The 18,594-nt window shown below is 37.0% G+C and overlaps 1 protein-coding gene across 1 annotated transcript in view; it reads left to right on the top strand.

The window, feature by feature from the left end:
- The first annotated feature begins 619 nt into the window (after window positions 1–619).
- kcnip4a (potassium voltage-gated channel interacting protein 4a) overlaps window positions 620–18,594 on the top strand; it is a 261,287-nt gene continuing 243,312 nt past the window's right edge. Inside the window, exon 1 of the mRNA XM_049482709.1 lies at window positions 620–784. Within this exon, the coding sequence (XP_049338666.1) occupies window positions 670–784 (115 nt within the window). The 5' untranslated portion in view covers window positions 620–669. The remainder of the gene's footprint in view (window positions 785–18,594) is intronic.

The raw sequence follows: 18,594 nt of genomic DNA, 5'->3' as shown, positions 1-18,594 counted from the left end.
AGTGGCTTTACTGCTCCTTACACCCTGAATGGTAGAATTCATATTATGTCGATTTTTGGGAAAATTTTAGGATTTTAGGTGTGCCTTATAGTGCGAAGAGTACGGAATGATATATTTATAGCCTATTGCCTTTATTAATAAGAAGTAAAAATTATATTATAGCAAAAGTCTCATCACTTACCAATTGGGGACCAGCCCTAAACTGTGAAAATCAGTTCAGAGAAGGTAGCCGCCATCTTGGAAAGCTATTAAAATTTACATTTTGATAAGTCATATTTTGTGTTGACTCAGTCATAATAAATTAGCTTAAGTCTCAGTCTTAACATAGGCAATTATCCTAAAGGGGTACAATAAAATTTTCTGATCAGCTGGGATGTATGACTTTTTACCACAGGTGGCCATTAATTATAGCATCATGAGGATATAAAAAGAAAAAGAAAAACATTGATTTTGCAAAAAAAATATCTTATCTGATTATTTTCGGGAGGTGACGATATATTAAGTATTGAGTGTAATCAGGGGGTGTGTAAATGAACCAGTCCGCTCTGGTCTTCAGTGACTGGCTCTCCCTGACGAGTGGCGGGAAGCGCGCGCGTCAGCAGCCTCTCACGAAGTTGGAGACGGAGCGCGCGCGCAACAGAGTCTCTCCACCCCAACGGTCAGCGCACGATGAGGAGCGAGCGGAGCGGAGCGGGTATCGCCATGGAGTCCGAGAAACTGGAGAAACTGGACAGCATTTCTGCTCGTGTGGACGCGGCGAGTTCTTCGAGCGGTAGGATTAAAGGTGCAGACAGCTCTCCCACACACACTGCCTGATCCTCACATCCTTACACACACCTCACACACCCTCACATTCACCTCAGAAACTCTCCTCACAGCGCCGCGGGAGAAGAAGTTCAGTCATGTTTGTACTTTTGCCGTTTCTTCAGGTCAGTTTAACCTGAAAACAAAGCTAAAACCCTTTATCCTGTTTATCATTAATTATATTAGGTTATATCGTTTTGTTTGTGAAAGTATCGTGTCTCACTCTCGCTCAGGAGCTCCTTTTTTATCTAGAAATTGTGTGCTAAACAGAAATTCGACTGTTTTTGCTTAGAGACAGATTAATTTGAATTTTCTGAACCACCTAATGCAACAAATCAACATACACGTTGAAAAAACTGTATAAAATGTAACAGTTACAAAACGTACTTTACTGTGAAATTAAATTGACTTTGTTGTTAAATTAAATTGAATTTAGTTGATTATGTATATTAATTATGTACTGTAAAATAATTTCCTTTAGAATTTAGCTTGAATTTACCTTGTCCACTTAAGTACGTTTGTACTTTTGCTGTGTTTTTTAGTCAGTGTGACCTGGCGAAAAAAAACAAAATGTCCTCTTGTTTAATAATATTATTAATAATAGTTTTTTTTTGTTGTTTGTAAATTATATCTTGTCTTACTCACTCAGGAGCTGCTTTTTTGATCTACATATTTACTTCTAAACAGCAATTCAGCAGTTTTTAGTTAGTTATAAATGTGTGTTTGTGCACTGTATTGTCCCAGTGTTCACTGAAGACTTTGCATTTAACTTTAAAACTTAGCTAATGCCATCAGCTGGGGTTTAACTTATTATTCAGACTTTTATTCTGTTTTTCTGTTTTAAGGACCAGTATGTATTATATTTCTGTTTTAAGGACCAGTATGTATTATATTTTCTGTACCAGCTTTAGTTTAAGCACTGACTATTAATAGCAGTGCCTCAGACAGTAGGCTATGTTCTTCTTTAAATTTACCACAAATTGCATTTGTTTTAGCCTCGGATCCCACCCACTGCCCATTCCCCAGTCCTTTTTCCACTCCCCCGTTGCCAGGTATGTATCACAGTTCCAGGCAAATAAAAACTGCGTTTCAAAGTGTAGGGTTAAGTTGAGTCCCAATTGTTGTGGATTTGCTTTAATCAGGGTAACAGATTTAACACTGGCTAATGTAGTAAGTGGTACATCAAGCTAGCTAACAGTTGACATGGTTATTTAAAATCCCCATTAGCTGAGCAATAAATTAATTGCAATTGTATAAATTAACTGATCAACTTGTAGAGTATGACTGTTGCTTGCCACTATAAAAGTTAAAGAACTCATCTTGTCCTCAAATTAATTGCTAGATGGTAATCTTATCTGTTACAGGGCAAATTGCAATATTGAAAAAAAAACCCTCAAACACTATATGAGAACAACATTTAATGTGGCTTTCAGTTTAATGTAGCATTGTGATGGTAGTTGTCTGTGAAGTTTTGTGGGTTTTAAGTGATGGAAAGTAACCAAAAGTCTTTCAAACCTTAATAATAATGCTGACATTCATTTGTGATAGTGGTCGTAGACAATTTTAGACACTGCATGTGAGTTTGTTGCTGTGTAAGAGCAGAGTGCATTCCATAAACAAAGTTAATGATGCTCCTCCGCAGAGAAGCTGTACATGAATCTTGAACCAAACAATAGACTGGATCATGGGTTCATTGTTTGTACACTTGATATTATAGTGCATTCTGGGATTGTTTCACGGACATAAAAATTTAGCACTAAGTTTTTGGGACACCACCACATATATTTTTGCTACTCCAAAGTATATAGTCAATTGAGCACATTTTTAAGATTTACTTGGATTGATCTTTTTGAGAGGTTTTAAAAATCTGACTAGACTGCCAGAGAATTAAATAGTGTTTGGATTACATGGGTAACCAGCAACCTGATTTTAGAATAAGGAATTGTGCCAGATGAGTCCTCAAGTTGTAGGTGGCTGTTTTTCTAGGCTGCTTGTTAAATTAATGGTAGTGTGGTAAGCAGCAGTTGCATTAATACTAAAGTGTAGACATGATGTAGAATTGCCATTACATGACATAATGGAGACAGTAAATTGTGTATATGATGTGTACCCTATGGAAAGTAATAGGGGTTATTAAGATAGCATTAAAAGGCAGGTGAATCCTAAATGTGTCCTGCTGTGTTCTTGTTTTCCTCATTATGTACTGCAGCCAGCTCTGCCCTTACTTGGGTGACACTAATGGAGCCCCATCGAGTGGCTGGGTGGTCTTTAGCAGGTCTGCTTAATGGAGGACATAAAACACAAAAGTAAAGTAAAGTTAAATTGGATACCGCTCTGGACTGTTTTATATCCTGGCTTTGTATTCTCTCTGGCAGTTCTCCAAATGGAGCATAATGCCGCTGGACTCGCCTGAAGCACATTGGTGCACATTGGCGCACTGCTCGAAAAGCAGTGAATTTCTCATCACCCTTACACAGGTCACTTTCTGTTTTGCGGTAATGATGGCACACTAATTAAGGCTGTAATTGCGTCTGAATGAAACAGTTTTTTTCCCTTAGTTGCTGGCTAATTTGATCAGTATTTGTTTTTTTGTGTGCATTATTGAACACTTTCCTGTAGTCAAGTGTCCACAGTATTTCATAAGAAATGATGCGCTAAGCAAAACTGAATTGGAGAAATACAACATGGGAATTGCTTTCTAGGGATTTCCTCACACTTACCTCTATCTGCAGCTGATAACAAATAACCCATGTGATGTGGTCATTGGGCTAATTTAAAAGCGAGCAGTGCAATCAAGATTAATGTGAGCTATTTTGTTTCTTTAGTGAGGGAGTGCTGCGTATGTCTTGTGTTAGGCCTTGAACCTGCTAATGTGCTAATTTGTTTTGTTCCACCAGATGAATTGAATACTTGGATCTGTAGATCTTACCACTTGGTTGGTTGTTCATTATTGATGGTGCATTACATGTACTGCATTGGTGAAAACAGTGAAAACAGGTTACCTTTTTCTAGGGAGCTTAAAATTCTTGATAAATAAAGATAAATAAAGAGTTTTTTGCCTCAACCTGATACTAGTATCGGCTGACATCTAAATTTAACTGATAATTTATGGAGTAAACTTTAGTTACTTTATACATAAATCAGCCACACAGTTTGGCCAAGGTGTGTTGCTAATTAATACTAAAGTATAATCACTTTGATTAGGTCACCAATTTGTATAATGTGCCGTTCTGTACTCATCTGTTTTGCTTGGTAGTGGACATATTTAAATTACTATTTTATAGTGTATTTGACGTCTTGGTGTTTGTGCTACGTAAAATGATCAAAATCATACAATTATTGCCACTGCTGCTTCAGAATTTCATGAAATCAGAAGTCTTCAAATTTAAAATGACAGATAGTGGCACAACACAATGATGCACATAGCATTGGTTTGATTTCTCAGCATGCCAGCAGCATTCTTAATGTTTTAAAAACAGTTAGTTAGAGTAGATCACATATGACTGAAATTTACTCAGAGAAAGGCAACCAGTCTATTGGTTGGCTCAGCTAATGTTCCTAGTATCCGAGCCCTAAACAGCTTGAACCTTTCAGGGAGAAAACAGCCAGTGTGTGCAGAGGCAGAAAATGAGTAAACTGATACAAAGCATAATAAGTGGTGCTAAACGCTTCATGAAGTTTAATTAATGTTTTTTTAATATATAATAGGGTATAGGATAAAACAATATATATGTGTCATAACATGGGTACAACAAAACTGGGTTGTTTTATGTTGGCATGAACAAAAACAGCAGAAAAAAGATACACATTTAAAGGAAAAGTCACTCACAACTAAGTATTCATATTTCACAGTAAAACAGTACCACACTGCAGACATTAAACTGTTCTGTTAGCGTGTGAGCATGCTCCTTGCTGCTGCAGGCTGTGATTGATGTCGGTTAATATTACATAGAGAACACTAGACCAATAAAAAAAAAACGAATCAGAGTGGATTGAACATTAAAAAAGCCTACACATGATCAATAAAATATTCCTGATTTAAATCATTCCCATTTGACTGGGTAGAATTGTTACATCGTGACACAAAATCTAGTAGTCTTAAAGGTTTAAGGGTGTAATCAATGTAATATATATTCAACAATGCACTTATCAGAATTGCTTGTTTGAAGCCTTTGCAAAAGAAATGTCTGTCATCTGACAGTAAAAAAAAATGATACCTTTAAACATTAATGTCCTTATTCCTTGTGAAACAGTGGTTCTGAATCTCAGACTTCTGATGGAGCAAATGTTTGTTAAAGGACAGTTTTAGCTCTAAAGTTCTAATAAAAGCAGTTTTTTATAAGCATGCTGTGCATTGTGGTGGTCACACTGATTAAACACACTGCTGCAAGAGTACTGTGAGTGGGTGTGTGTTAAGATAATGTACAGTGGCAGCTTTATTTTGCAAGTTACTTGAATCTGAAAGCAAGGATTTGGAAGCCATGAAGACTTCGTCCATTCAGATGAAAATGTAATCCATGTTTCTTTGCTGACTGCTAACATTTTTGGGTACAGACACATTTACATATAGAACAGAGCAAGGCTGCTGAGCTGCACAGTATTCATTATTTAAATCTCTCAGAGACAGATGAATGAAACAGTATTTTACATTTTGTTAGCTGACCACAGTGTCAATGATTTGCAGAAAATGCTACACATTCAGTTTTCTAATGTTAGGACTTTAAAGTAGAAAATGTTCTGCTGTGTGATTGTGGGCTCTTTATGAATTCTTAGCATAGCTTTTCTGTCTCCCCTTGTTGATTTGGGATCAAAACGATTGCATATGGAATTCTTTACTAATGATCTTTAAATAAATGCAGCCCCAGAGTAATCAATGAGAAACATCATTAATATTCACACTTGGCTTTGCCCATACAGAATGCTAGCTGTGTTTGGCAAACATTTGTGTGCTTCTGTCCATGATGATCAATGCTTCTGTTTGGCTTTCACAGAGGTATGAGCAGGGTGTTTGAAAAGCCTGGAGAAATGTGTATTAAAGTGAACAATTCATAAAAAATAATTTTATCAGTGCATGTGAAAAAAGATATTGCCCACCCAGTCAGTTTTCTGGGGGCTGCCTAGCTCAGAAAAGATTTAGCTCCTCGTTGTGTGTTTCTTCAGACAGTTAGCACTAGCTAATACTAATGCTAACCTGTGAGGTAGTATATCAGGTGTCAGTTTCACCATAATGTAAATGCTATTAAATGTTTTTGATGAATATCTGTATGAATATATATGTTGAATATCATCTTACCAGTATGTGAATAATGTGAGAGCAAAATGAGAAAATAGTAGGCATTCAGAGTAATAATTATCATTGGTTAGCGATGCTAGCATTATGTGCTAATAACGTACAGTTTTCATCTATAATTTGGCTGTTGAAACAAATGGTGTAGATTCTTGGTTTCTTTAAACTTTGTTTTTAGGCTGATGTAATGAGAGTAACGTGACACTCCTTCGCGTTAATGTCACATGAATTCCTTTCTGACTGTTCAGACAGCTTTGTCGCAAATATGTAATGGATTTTAATATTACAAATGAAAGTGATATTAAACATATCATGAGTGTGTTTTTTGTGGTTCACTCTGCCACACAAATTACACATCTGTGTCTCATATGACAACAAAAGCTGAACTGCTGTTCGAATGTTGCATTTTAGATGCTGTAAAAGTTTCCTGATCTATAGGACTGTTTTTGTATTGTTCAAGTATGATCATAATGTATGATGTGAAGTGAAGGAGTCGTGTCTCAGCTCTGACCAGGAGCAGATACTGATAGCCTGGCAGCTAGATGGATCTTCAGTGCAGTTCAAGATAGCAATGAATATCTTGTCCCAAGTCACAGGATGGAAGTGTTTGTTTTGGAAGTTGTCTCTGTTGCTTCTGAATTGGAAATCAGTGCTTGAAGTACACAGGGAGAAGCACAGATGTATAACTCAATTTAAACCTCATTCACATTTGAATCATACATCCTTACAAATGTAAGTAGGCCAATACATATGATGCCAGGTGATGCCTACCTGTGCAGAGATAAAGTCTTCTTAAAATAGATTATTGAAGAGAAACTCTGTACAATGTTTCAGGAAATGCAGGGCAGGAAGCGCTGGTAGCCGGATTTTTTTCTTGGTCTTAATAAATATTTTGTTCCTCTGGGTCAGTTTTGACCGTATCTGCAGGTTTTAATGTACATGGAAGAAGGGAAAAAATGTATATATCTGGAACACATACCAATGTTTAAAGCCTCAGAATCCATTTCTTCTCAGGTCTCAGAAAGCTGAAGATTAATTGCCGCAGGCGCTTTCCATTTGTCTCTTGGGCTTTTTCCACCAGGTTTTGTTTGCTGCAGGGCCAAGTGTTTTTCCCCTTCGGGAACTGGGGTGGAAGGCATCTGCCAGGATGGCCGCCTGCCGTCGGAGCTGAGCCAGGCGTGAGCGGTGGAGGGACATGGCCCAAGTCAGAAATAAACTTCCAGGATAGAGCCAACAGAAGGCGTTTGTTTATGGTCGCTCCGGGCCAAAAGGAGAATGGACAAGCTTTCATGTTTAGAATCCCCTGCCAGGCTTGTTTATGCCACATATTCACTCCCTCGTTGATTACTCAGGTACTGTGCCAACTAGTACGACTTAACTGCCAGAGTAGTTTTTCAACCAGCTACTTCACCAGCATCTTCAATAGCATATCAACACTGGAAGACTCAACAGGAATTATGAAATCATTCAGTGTTGCTTGTATGGCTTTTTTATGAACATGATCTAATTTAATTTCATGCCTCAGTTGTCAATAGGGGTGTGAATCTCTCAGTGTCCGGTGATTCGATTCGATACTGATTTTTGGGGTCACGATTCGATTCAGAAACGATTTTCGATTCTGGAACAAATTTTTGATTTAAATGATCTATAAATTTTGTTTAAATTATATGATTGAGAAGATGAAATGGCAGTTTAAACAAATAAAATGTTTATTTAAAATTACTTAAAATTACTGTATCAAATCTTTTTGCAACATTTTATATTTCATTTTTTGAAAATATTTAAAACCTAACCTTAAAAAAAAAAACTGTCTTTTTAACCATGTTGCATCGTGGCTACATTTTCAAAACTTAACCTTAAATATCAAACATACAGAACCTTGGATTCAGGACTCCAGAGTCACATGTAAGTGCTAGTCTATCTGTGTTAATCAGAGCTTCTCCCACTTTATTCTTTGTTTCACTGTAGAGTTGTGGCTTTGCTTTATCACTAAAAAAGCTACGTGAAGGTAAAACGTACCTTGAGTCCAGCGTATTAACCATAAGCTTACACCCCTTGTCTTCGACTGAGCTGCATGGTGGTAAATCCTCAGTTTCATTTTACACTGCTTGCAAACAACTGTGCTCATGTCAAGCTCTCTCTTCCCCAGGACATTGTAAAATCCAAATTGTGCCCAAACACTGGCTTTTAGCGACGGCAGGGCTAGTTGAGTCTCACTCTCCTCCTGCTCCATGCTAGTGGACTTCATTCAGATAAATGGAGCTGGCTAACTAACTAGCTTGCTGTATGGTGGCCTAGACAGCCTTCTTCTATGGTGGCAAAGTGGATGCGTAATTCGGTATGCAGTACTGTTGGGAGTAGGAGTGGCAAAAAATAAACCCTAAACACATTTTTAAATCGATTTAGAGGCATTTTGAATTGATTCAGAATCGCCAGGACTAGGAATCATGATTTTTTAAAGAATACATTTTTGTCAGCACCCCTAGTTGTCAATGATTTTAGGAATTATGTTATTACTATTTATTCATTATTGACATTAAAGTTGTTCTAATTTGTTTTTTTTTTGTCTTATTTATAAATTTAAATGATTCCCAAGCATTCTGAATAACATGAAAGCATAAGCAATTCTAAGATGTATGCTGTGTAAAAGGAAATTTAACTTCCATACTTGCAGTACAGTTGTTGGCTCAAAAGTGCTTTGAAACTTTTTTATCAAGTCAGGAGGATGTACTCTGTATTTTTGGTTTAAAATGGTATGACTAATTCATGACCTGAAAAAAAAGTAGATCAAAGACAAGACAGATACACAAAAAAGATATTACAGATCAAACGGCCACTGATGACACTCTTGTCATCTGAATATATCCGAGATATGAAGTTACTCACATATTCTGTTGATCCTAAAAAATCTTGCCAAAGAAGTCCAAGAATCTGGAGTTTTTATATGACAATATAAATTATTATATGCTATTATTACAAAAGCAATGCTTTTACTGTGCTTAAAATAGGACATTTGTTGTTCATGATGAAAAAGTACAATCAACATACAGTCACCCTCAACCCCAAGACACAAATAAGGGTTGTGAGTTTAGCTAATTAGCTAATTTAGCTAATACACTACTTTCAATTTGTAGGTGCACATTGTATGTTCAGTAAAAAAACGTGTATTGCATACAAGTAAAACATTAAAAGTGAATATTCAAATCGGTTTCCATTTAAAGATTTATCAAGAAAGGTGATAAAGATGATTTTTCTTTGTAAACATAACTATTGGATAATCAGTGCTTACACTTACTGATCAGCATTATAAACAAAAAGCTTTTATAATACGTTGTGACCTAAATTGGTTTACTGCTCAAACAAACTTCAGGTTTTTCAGATCTTCTTTGCAAAGTAACCCTTACCCAATTCCACAACATTGAGCTGCACTGCTGTCTTCCAAAGCAGTTTCATTGACATGTGTAAGCAAGTAAGAAATAAAAATCTTCTACATTCTGCATGCTGTGCGTAGTGCTACAGTGTTCGGAAAACAACAAAAGAAAATAACAAATTTACACAAATTAAAACATAACTCAGATCTCATGGAGACACAGAATAACTACAAAAGTGAAAGCTTATATTGTGGTAGTGATACATACAATGGCAAGTATAGATGCTCAAGTGCATAATTATTTAAGAATTATTGTATTGTAGATTTCTGCAGTTAAATGATTATTCAAATTGTCAGATTAAGGCCTAAAGATCCACTTAAGAAATAGAGAGATAAAGAGAGCTAGATTTGAGCTCAACAGTCAGATTTCTCAGCACATGTACATGTATGTACATGTATGATATCTCAGCTTACTGTGATTTTTGTAGTATTTTTTGTTTGTGCAACTATTTTCTGTCTCTGCATTAGTAGCAATGTTAAGAAAGCTGTAAGAGGAGTAGCATTGTGTACTATTAAAACATAATAAAATGAAGGTCCATATTTTGCGGTTGATGCTTGTTTACAAAAAGCAGAAGTATGTAAACACAAGAGTTTTCCCTTTATCTGATTACTTAAGTCAAATGTTCTGATTGGTTATACATAACTACACATGAACCACTTGTAGCTATAAAAGTTATATTGTGTTTTTGCTTCTAATTAACCAGTTTTGCCTCTAATCAAGTAACATTTTTTGTTATAATAAAACAACCTCAAAGTAATATTTTTTCCCCTCATATTAATATTCTAAAACAACATAAAATATGTACGTCTGTGCCACATGGTTGTTACTGTTATTTCATAAGAAAATATTTTGCTTTCAATTTTCTATATTCAAGCTTTGCTACTGTAATTTTCTATCCTTTAGGCTTTTTATTTCATATAAATGTCTGTCCACCTGTCATTCTTTCATATGTTCATGTGCTCTTTCATTCATTTATTAATTCATTCATTCAATTCTGTATGTATTTAAAGAGTTACACACTCAACAACTCAATTGATAATTCAACAGGGGTGCTGCTGGCTGTTTAGAATGAAAACCTACAGCTCCACCAGCTCTTTGCAAAAAAGCTTTAACACACCTGGTATGATCAGTGTGGGAAACCATTCTCTGTAATAATGTGCAACACTGACATCCAGTGGCTGAACTGGTTAGATACATGTTGGTGTGGGTGCTGTGCACTGTAAACAGCCCTTACCTTCATTGTAAAATAACACCTGTAATCTTCAGTCCTTAAATTTAGTGTAATTTCTTCTCGCAGCACACTAAAAAAGCAAGTAATAAGTACATAATGAAGTGTAGTATGATTGATCATAACAAAATAAATCAAATTTAGTGAACAAGAAGTTCAGTTTATTCTGAAACTTTGAGACTACAACAATGCAACAACTACACAGCAAAAGGAAGCCAGCTAATATTTTGACTAAAGTTAAATTTAAAAGGTGAAGGAAACATAAGAACAATAGCATTCTCTTTCGCTCAGCTTAGCATTGTAATACAGCCTTACTTAAGGGAAATCTATATCACCAAGGCTTGGTCTGTATCAGGATGTTGTAGCCGGCTGACTGCTAAAGTGCTGCTTGTTATCTCCTGTTACCCGGCACATTAGCTGAATAATTAATGTGGACATTCCTTCACATCGACTGATAGGCAGGGAGAGAAAGAACAGGAAGAGATGTGTGTCTGTTTGTCTGAGTGTGTGTATACAGATCTAGCTATTTGTTACATAGGGAGGTGTGTGTGTTTTTACTCTACAGTGCCATTATTCTGTTATCAAAAAACAGCGATTGATTAAGCTTGGGAAAGCTGATAGCACCGGGCTAATAGGCTCCAAGCCTAAACTGCTTCTAATACTGTCAAGGCAGGCTGGCCGCTGTGTTTGTTGGCATCACAGGTCAAACCTGGCTGAGAGTGGGTGTACCCTAACTTTGCAGCTATTGCACAATACTAGGCCTACATTAAGCTTACAGCAACACGCCAGTGTTCTAAGCTTAATAATCCGCTCTAAAAGCTGAATGATTGTATTGCATCTGACTCAAACCCACATACGTATGTGTAGAAGGCATAAAAGTAAATCTTGTGGTGGAAATAGAGTTAACCTTTATCACAACTAACCAAATACTCCTCTTGAGAGTGATTCACTTGACCCAGTAAAGTGATTGTCAGCAGAGCTAGCAAAAACCACTAACCACACTCTGAGCTCCACATTACAGTTCTGTACAGGAATTCCTTGATGTTGCACTGCATTTTGAAATTGTTTCATTACAAATAAAATACATTTAATTTTTGGCAGTTGGCCGATCAAACTATAAGTTGATTGTCCATCAGTTTTAGCCGCAAAACCTCTGAATGGTCCATCTCTATGCAAAATGAACAAACATAAACAACTGACAAACATAAAGCTGTAAAAAAAAATGATCTGTGATCAGTAAGGTTCATAAGGTGGTGCTGATATTTTGATGCGGTAATGGTACTGTAGAATGCAAATGTCTTTTGCAGTATAACACTTAGAAACATTAAGCATCCGTTGCTAACATAACTGCAGTGTTTGTAAAGGAGCTCGTTCTGGTGCCTGTGTTGTAATCTTGTTACGACCTGTGTAGGCATTTATGCGTGAATCTAATTAATGCAAACTAATGAATATTTGCTAGAAGTGCCACATTAAGCCACCTGGAATGGCTGCAATGAAAGAACAGAAAATTTGACATGCTCTCATGAGCTTCACCACCATTAGCTGCTTTGTTGATGGGGGGGTAAGGTCACAGTGTTAATGCTCGAGCTGTGGTCGGCCCACATTCACAGCGCACAGTCTGGCCCCACTGAGTCCAAACACAGCAGCGCCTGTCACATAACTGCCACGCTTCTGAATACAATGACTTTGGAAGACCAAATGGGAAGGGCTGACTCCCACTGATCCACAAGCACATTAAGCTTAGAGACCTTGAAAACTAGGACAAAGCTTTGAGAAGCTTTACTTTGTGTGTTTTGTCCTGCTGATGAAGCTAAATATAATCATATTTAATGACAAAAGTCTTGCATCTAGCTTAGGTCTATTTTTTAGTGACGTACTGTATTAGGGTTGAAGTTTGCTTATATAGCGCCTTTTTAGAAACCCAAGGACGCTTTACAACACGATTTACACACAACCATTTACACACAGTGGCACTCATCCACAAACACACTGGTAAGAAGCGGCAGCCAATTGCACACAGCGCACTCTCAACCAGAAATCACCATCCACTAACAATTAAGAGTACTGTATTTTTTGCACTATAAAGAGCAATTAAAACCCAAAATCGTGAGTACACCTTTTAAACCACAACGTATTCATTCTAGGTATGAATTTTACCAGTCCGATATAAAGGAGCTGTAAAGCCACTCCGCTGAAGTACCACATTATAAAGTAGTTTTAATTCTCCAGCATGGGGCTGGAGTAGTATTAGCTGCTAACAGCTATTTCACTGTCCAGAGGTGTGTATTATCTGCCTGTAACCTGCCGCTAACCCTGGCTAGCACTGCTGGCGCAGCATTTGCATTACCTGCTAACCGCGCTAGCTCTTTTGCCGTTCAAAGGCTAGCGGTTAGCCTCTAACGCTAATGCTAATGCTCTAGCCTTAGGAGAAATTCGAGAATCTAAGCTTCCTGTAAATAAATGGAAGTGCTTTACTTACTCAAATAAACAGCTTTTTAGAAAAGAAATCTGTGTAGATTAACATCCAGCAAAAAAGTATTTTATAACAAGTTTTTATTTTATTTTACAAATTTATTTTACTTACTTGACTTAGTTAGCTATCTGTGTAAGTAGTCCAGATGGACTAGCATAATGACATTCAGTTCAACAAAGAACACATTCATGTCTTTCTGATTGAAACCCCACTAATAAACATTTAAATAAGAATGACTCGGGTCAAGGGACTGCTATTGAAAAGACAGAAAGCTGAAATTAGGGTTTTGCAGCCCAAACACTAAGTTAGCCTTGGCTTTGCTAGCTCAAATCAAATATCCAAGCTGTTGTTGGCTGATGTGAGTTTTGTGAAACTAATGTTTGAGAGAGTGAAGTCATATCACTGGTATTGGAGTAACAGAAAGGATCAATGTGACAGGTTCTGCTGTGTCTAGCTAGCTAGCAGGCTACACACAGAACAGACCTGTTTGCACCAAATTGAGCCTCAAAACACACACTGGTTTAAAAGATAAAGGTTTAAACCTAAGTATACAGAGAGGTGAATGTAATAAACTGTCATTATAAAGCCCAGATTTTTTAATAAGTAGAGCTTTGAAACTGAGCTCTTTAAAATAGATTGATTACAGATTAAAATAAGGAAGGACCTATAGATCAGTAAATAAACAATTAAGTCAAAAATGTCAGCAGTTTTAGTACTGATACATTTTAACATTAGTCTGAATATTATTTATAAATATAAAATAGTATGATTGTATCATTGTAAAGTCCATGTTATATTAGCAAAAAAAAAAACTAGTGTGAATCACAGTTTTATTGCAATAACAGCAGATACTGGGCTCAGCCACGTACTGAGATAGCACCCACTGTAATTGACCAATGCGGTTTCTGCAAATTAAAGACCAGAATATTGATTGACATTTAAACACGCCTGCATAGCTTATGGTTTTAGTAAATCTCTCAGTTCCTGATTTCTGTTAGGATTAGGTTGAAAGGTTTGCATTATTGATCAGCCATACTCACCAGTGACTGTGTAAGACATAATACTGAGGGGCTTTAACAAGACAAGCAACATTTCATTTGACAAGACATTTAAGTATCCCTGCAGTCCACTGAGACTACATACATTATACACAATGACTAGGGTAAACCTTCAAAATCTAATACAGAGTACTTAAATTAGCAGTTAATTAATATAGTTCTAAATGGTATGTTCATGTGTTTATGTATTTCGAAGTGGTTCGATTCTGATAGAAACACAAGTTCAACGATGTTATGCTTCTGATACATGCTTATGTTTGCTAGCAGGATCTTAGGTTTAATTGCTCTACTGTTTATGAGATTATAGTTACAGTAACGTCTGTATGTTTCATGCTATAAATAAATATGCGGTAGTCTATGGGGATTCTACTTGTCAGGAATTTGAAAAAAAAAAAACTGGAAATGGAGGCTAGGCTAATTTTAGGGCCTCGTTAGCTATGCTGTACTCTAGGGGTGTGATTCAATCCCTCAGTTCCATAATTGGAGAGCATTTTTACTCCTCATCTGACATTATGTACACAGTGATCAGCTAAATAATCACGGCCTTTATTGTATGTGAGATTTCCTTCTTTTTCGGTCTCTTAGCCTGTTGTCAGGGTCAGATTCAGTAGGCTGTGTGATTTTGTTGGTGTAGAGGATGGGTGGGGGCTTACTGTTGCTAATTATGGCAGCTGAGCAGTAGGGGAGTCTGAGCCCCTGTGTATGTGTGTATGTGTGTCTGTGTGAGTTTATTGAAGAGATCAGGGAATGAAGGATGTTGTGAAACTGGGGATGATGGGGGTTTAATTTATTTTATCTGTATATTTGGGTACATGCAGAGTGATGAATGTACATCTGTGTACTTGCGTAAGGTTGTTCTATAAATGTTCTTGCTGAAAGACAGACATGGCCATTGACCCGTGAGTCTGCGCTCCTGGCTGTAATTCTTCACTAGGTGAGTGAGGTGGCCGTCACTGATGTGAATAGATCACGCTGCTGTCTCTGTGGACGCTCCTGGGACACTAATGATGATGCACTGCTTGCAGTTTGTGGTTTGCTCCAGCGAGAGGTGGACGGGGGCTGAGACCATTGGCCGACGGTCTGGTCACAAGAGTCACTCTCCTTCTCCTCCTGCTCCTCCTCCTCCTCTTCCTCTCCTGCCATCACTCTTGTTTCACTTGCGAGAAAGGGAAGAAAGGGAAAGCGATCAGTTTCGTGAAATCTGAGGACCTTGTTGTTACTCAACAGGAGGAATTTAAAGCCACTCGTCTTATTGTACACGGTAAGGGCATGGTGTACCTGGATAATCTAGAATTTCATTATCTGTGGTTTTCAGGCATGTTAAAGCATGTTAACACAGTGAAACTTAGGACTGATAATGTGCTGTAATAAACATCAAACTTTGCTGCATTGGTCTGATTTTCAGTTTTAGTATTAAAATATAAAAACATGTTTAATGTAGTCTTTTAATCTATACATGTAAACATTCTACAAAAAGCCAAATCCTCCTTTTTTAGCTTTGGATAACTTAAAAAAACTTGATTAGCCCTTTTTGGGACATAATTCTAAGCTTCGAAACCTGTTCTAAGACTAAAATACTGCTTGGATTTTTTTGTTCTTTACAAAGAGAGGGCAAGCACTCTGTCAGTAGAGTGAAACTCTTCATGCTAAATGGCAGAAGACACTTTTAGATTAGGACAGGCTGCTCTAGAGACAACAGACTTGTATCCTAGAAAGCAGTAACCGTATGCATTCTTAAACGTATGGTCATAATGTATGCATAGGAATAATACCAAATGGAATTGAACTATATAGAATTGCTGTTCTTTAATCTACTTTTGCGTCGCTCTAACATCTTGTGCTCTCTATTTGAACAGTCTTTTTGAGCATAACCATGTCCACACCAGCCAAGAGAACCCACTGGAGGGAGGACTTGTGCCACTTCCCCAGAAACCATGGTTTCTCAAAGAAGGTGCTGCTCAACTGCTGCCTAGTGAGGCGCATCATTTCCTGGGCGTTACCTGAAAAGAAAGGTACATTTATTTTAAAGAAATAGTCAAGATTGTTGGGATACTCACAGTCTAGAAAGTGATTTTTTAAATCGTTTTTAAAAAGGTTTTAGTGGACGTTTTCATCCATGCCAGGAGTTCAGGAGGAAAATCAAGAGTGGGAATACACACATTGCAATGTACAAATCAAGCTTAAAGTAAAAGTGAAAAAAACATTGAAATATTGTAATTACACATGTGAACTTTCTAACAAGGTCATAATAACAATTTTTAAGCATTTGGAATTCTTTTTCCAACAATTTGATCCTGTCCTTACATAATGTTTTTTTGTGAGTTGAGGCGCTTTCACATTGGCGTTTTGCTTTCTGCTCTGTTGGATGGTGGCCATTTGTGGTTGCGTTGTGCTGCTGCTGACGCCGAGTGTCACCTGCTAATAATAGGCAGGTTTCCGAAAACACCTCATGTCTGCAACCAGTGTTTTGGTGTGTGGTGTCGCTGCAACATCTGTAGACATGTATCTGTCTCTCAACATCAGAAATAAGCTCTCATTCGGATCTTCCTTCCATTATTATTATATATTATTATTATATATTACAAAATTTGAGTGTAGAGAAGTGATGTGAACTTCAGGGTGTTATTAATATTATCCGTGTGTTCATTTTGTATTGTGTGTTTTGTTTTTTACAATTTTCCCTGTAGTCCCTGGTTGCATGAGTTCATGTCTTGCGTTTTCTGCCAGAGTTGAACCATGTTGAACTTCGACCCCAGGGGAGGGTTATAGGCGTGAAAACGCAACACTTTTTAGTACAATTGAACCCATTGGGTTCAGCAGCGGTGCTGCTACCGTGTGCAATGTGAAAGCACGTTTATTTGTCTGCATTTTGACCTACTGTGCACATGAAAATATATATTATTTGTCACTAATAATGGAGCTTTTGTAAATACTCTTCAGCATGTAGATGTTTGAAAACCCTTTTAAAGATTTTTTTTCAGTTTTTATGAAATTGCTGATGTCCCAACACGTTTCTTGTTGACATTTAAAAACGCCTTAATTCTTATCTATATGGTGAAAGACAAAACGCATAAATACAGTCTTTCTTTCTTAGCGGTTTGTTAATGTAATGAGGTGATATCATGCTATAAAGGGCCATGCGTGTTTTTTTGTCTCTCTGTGGACAGAAATATCCACATAAATGTGTCTTTAACCCACAAACGTAATCGTAAATAAGCCAGGATAGGTAATTGTTCACTTTCCCAAGCTAGACTGTTTTGTGACTCAAATGATTAATTTCTTGAACTTTTAGAAACAGACCAATTCAGAATGGCTAGTGAGTCATTTGTAGCTGCTGTGCATCCTGCTGAAAAATGATGATTCTACCACAGATCTGATGTATCATTCTCTTTATTCTTCTTTTTTTACACTCTCTCGTCTTGCATTTTTTCACAAACCTATACCTGAACTTCATATAGGACCAGGGCAGTTTTTCAGAGGATATAAATTATAAAAATCAGTGTGCACGAGGTTGGGGATGTGATATTGATCATTTAAGGGCCTTGTGTGTTAGGAGGATTGATGGTGCTTTCAGTGGGACAAATCATCATAGGTCTATGAGGAGTGACAGCTGTAATAAAACACGGTATGCTGGTGGGTGGGATTGTGTGGGAACATGGCTGTAAATTCAGTGTTTCTCATTTGCTAAATGAGTTCGAACAAGTTATAGTGCATTGATTCATTTTCTGAAATGTTTGCTGTATAGTTCATTAGCATGTGTTGTGGAGGACTGGGAGATTTACAAACAGACTGTATTCAAATAAGAAGTGCCTGTACCAGAACAACTAAGAAACAGAAGAGAATACTTTAAAATAATATTTAACGCATTTTTTTTTTCATTTACATTATTTATTGTTTAATATTTCTCTTAATTTATTTTCTTTGCATATTTATTTTATTTTATTTATTAAATAATTTGTAGAAGCTGTTTCAGAAATATTTCTTTTCCCATTTTCCCCATTCATTGTGTTAGGTTGAGGTATGTGTGTCCTGTGTTTTTGCATTTGTGTGTACATTCATGATTATTCTCTCCTCTCCCCTGACTATTATTATCCAAACCTCTCTGTTCTGTAATCACATTGGCCTGGAAAACAGCTGGGTCCTTCACTGTGTCAGGTGTTGCTGTCAGCAGCCAGCTAGGGGACTGAATAAGTCTTTTTGGCTCAAACCATATTGGCCTGTCTCGATACAGAAGGATCCTCATGTACAGAAGGTTATTCATACACACAAATGAATGTGACAATAGTCCAGCCTCCAATGATTTGAGTTAGTTA

Source organism: Astyanax mexicanus, chromosome 8 (genome assembly GCF_023375975.1).
Source record: "Astyanax mexicanus isolate ESR-SI-001 chromosome 8, AstMex3_surface, whole genome shotgun sequence".
In the NCBI taxonomy this organism is placed as follows: domain Eukaryota; kingdom Metazoa; phylum Chordata; class Actinopteri; order Characiformes; family Acestrorhamphidae; genus Astyanax; species Astyanax mexicanus.
This window is presented reverse-complemented; position numbering and strand designations above follow the sequence as displayed.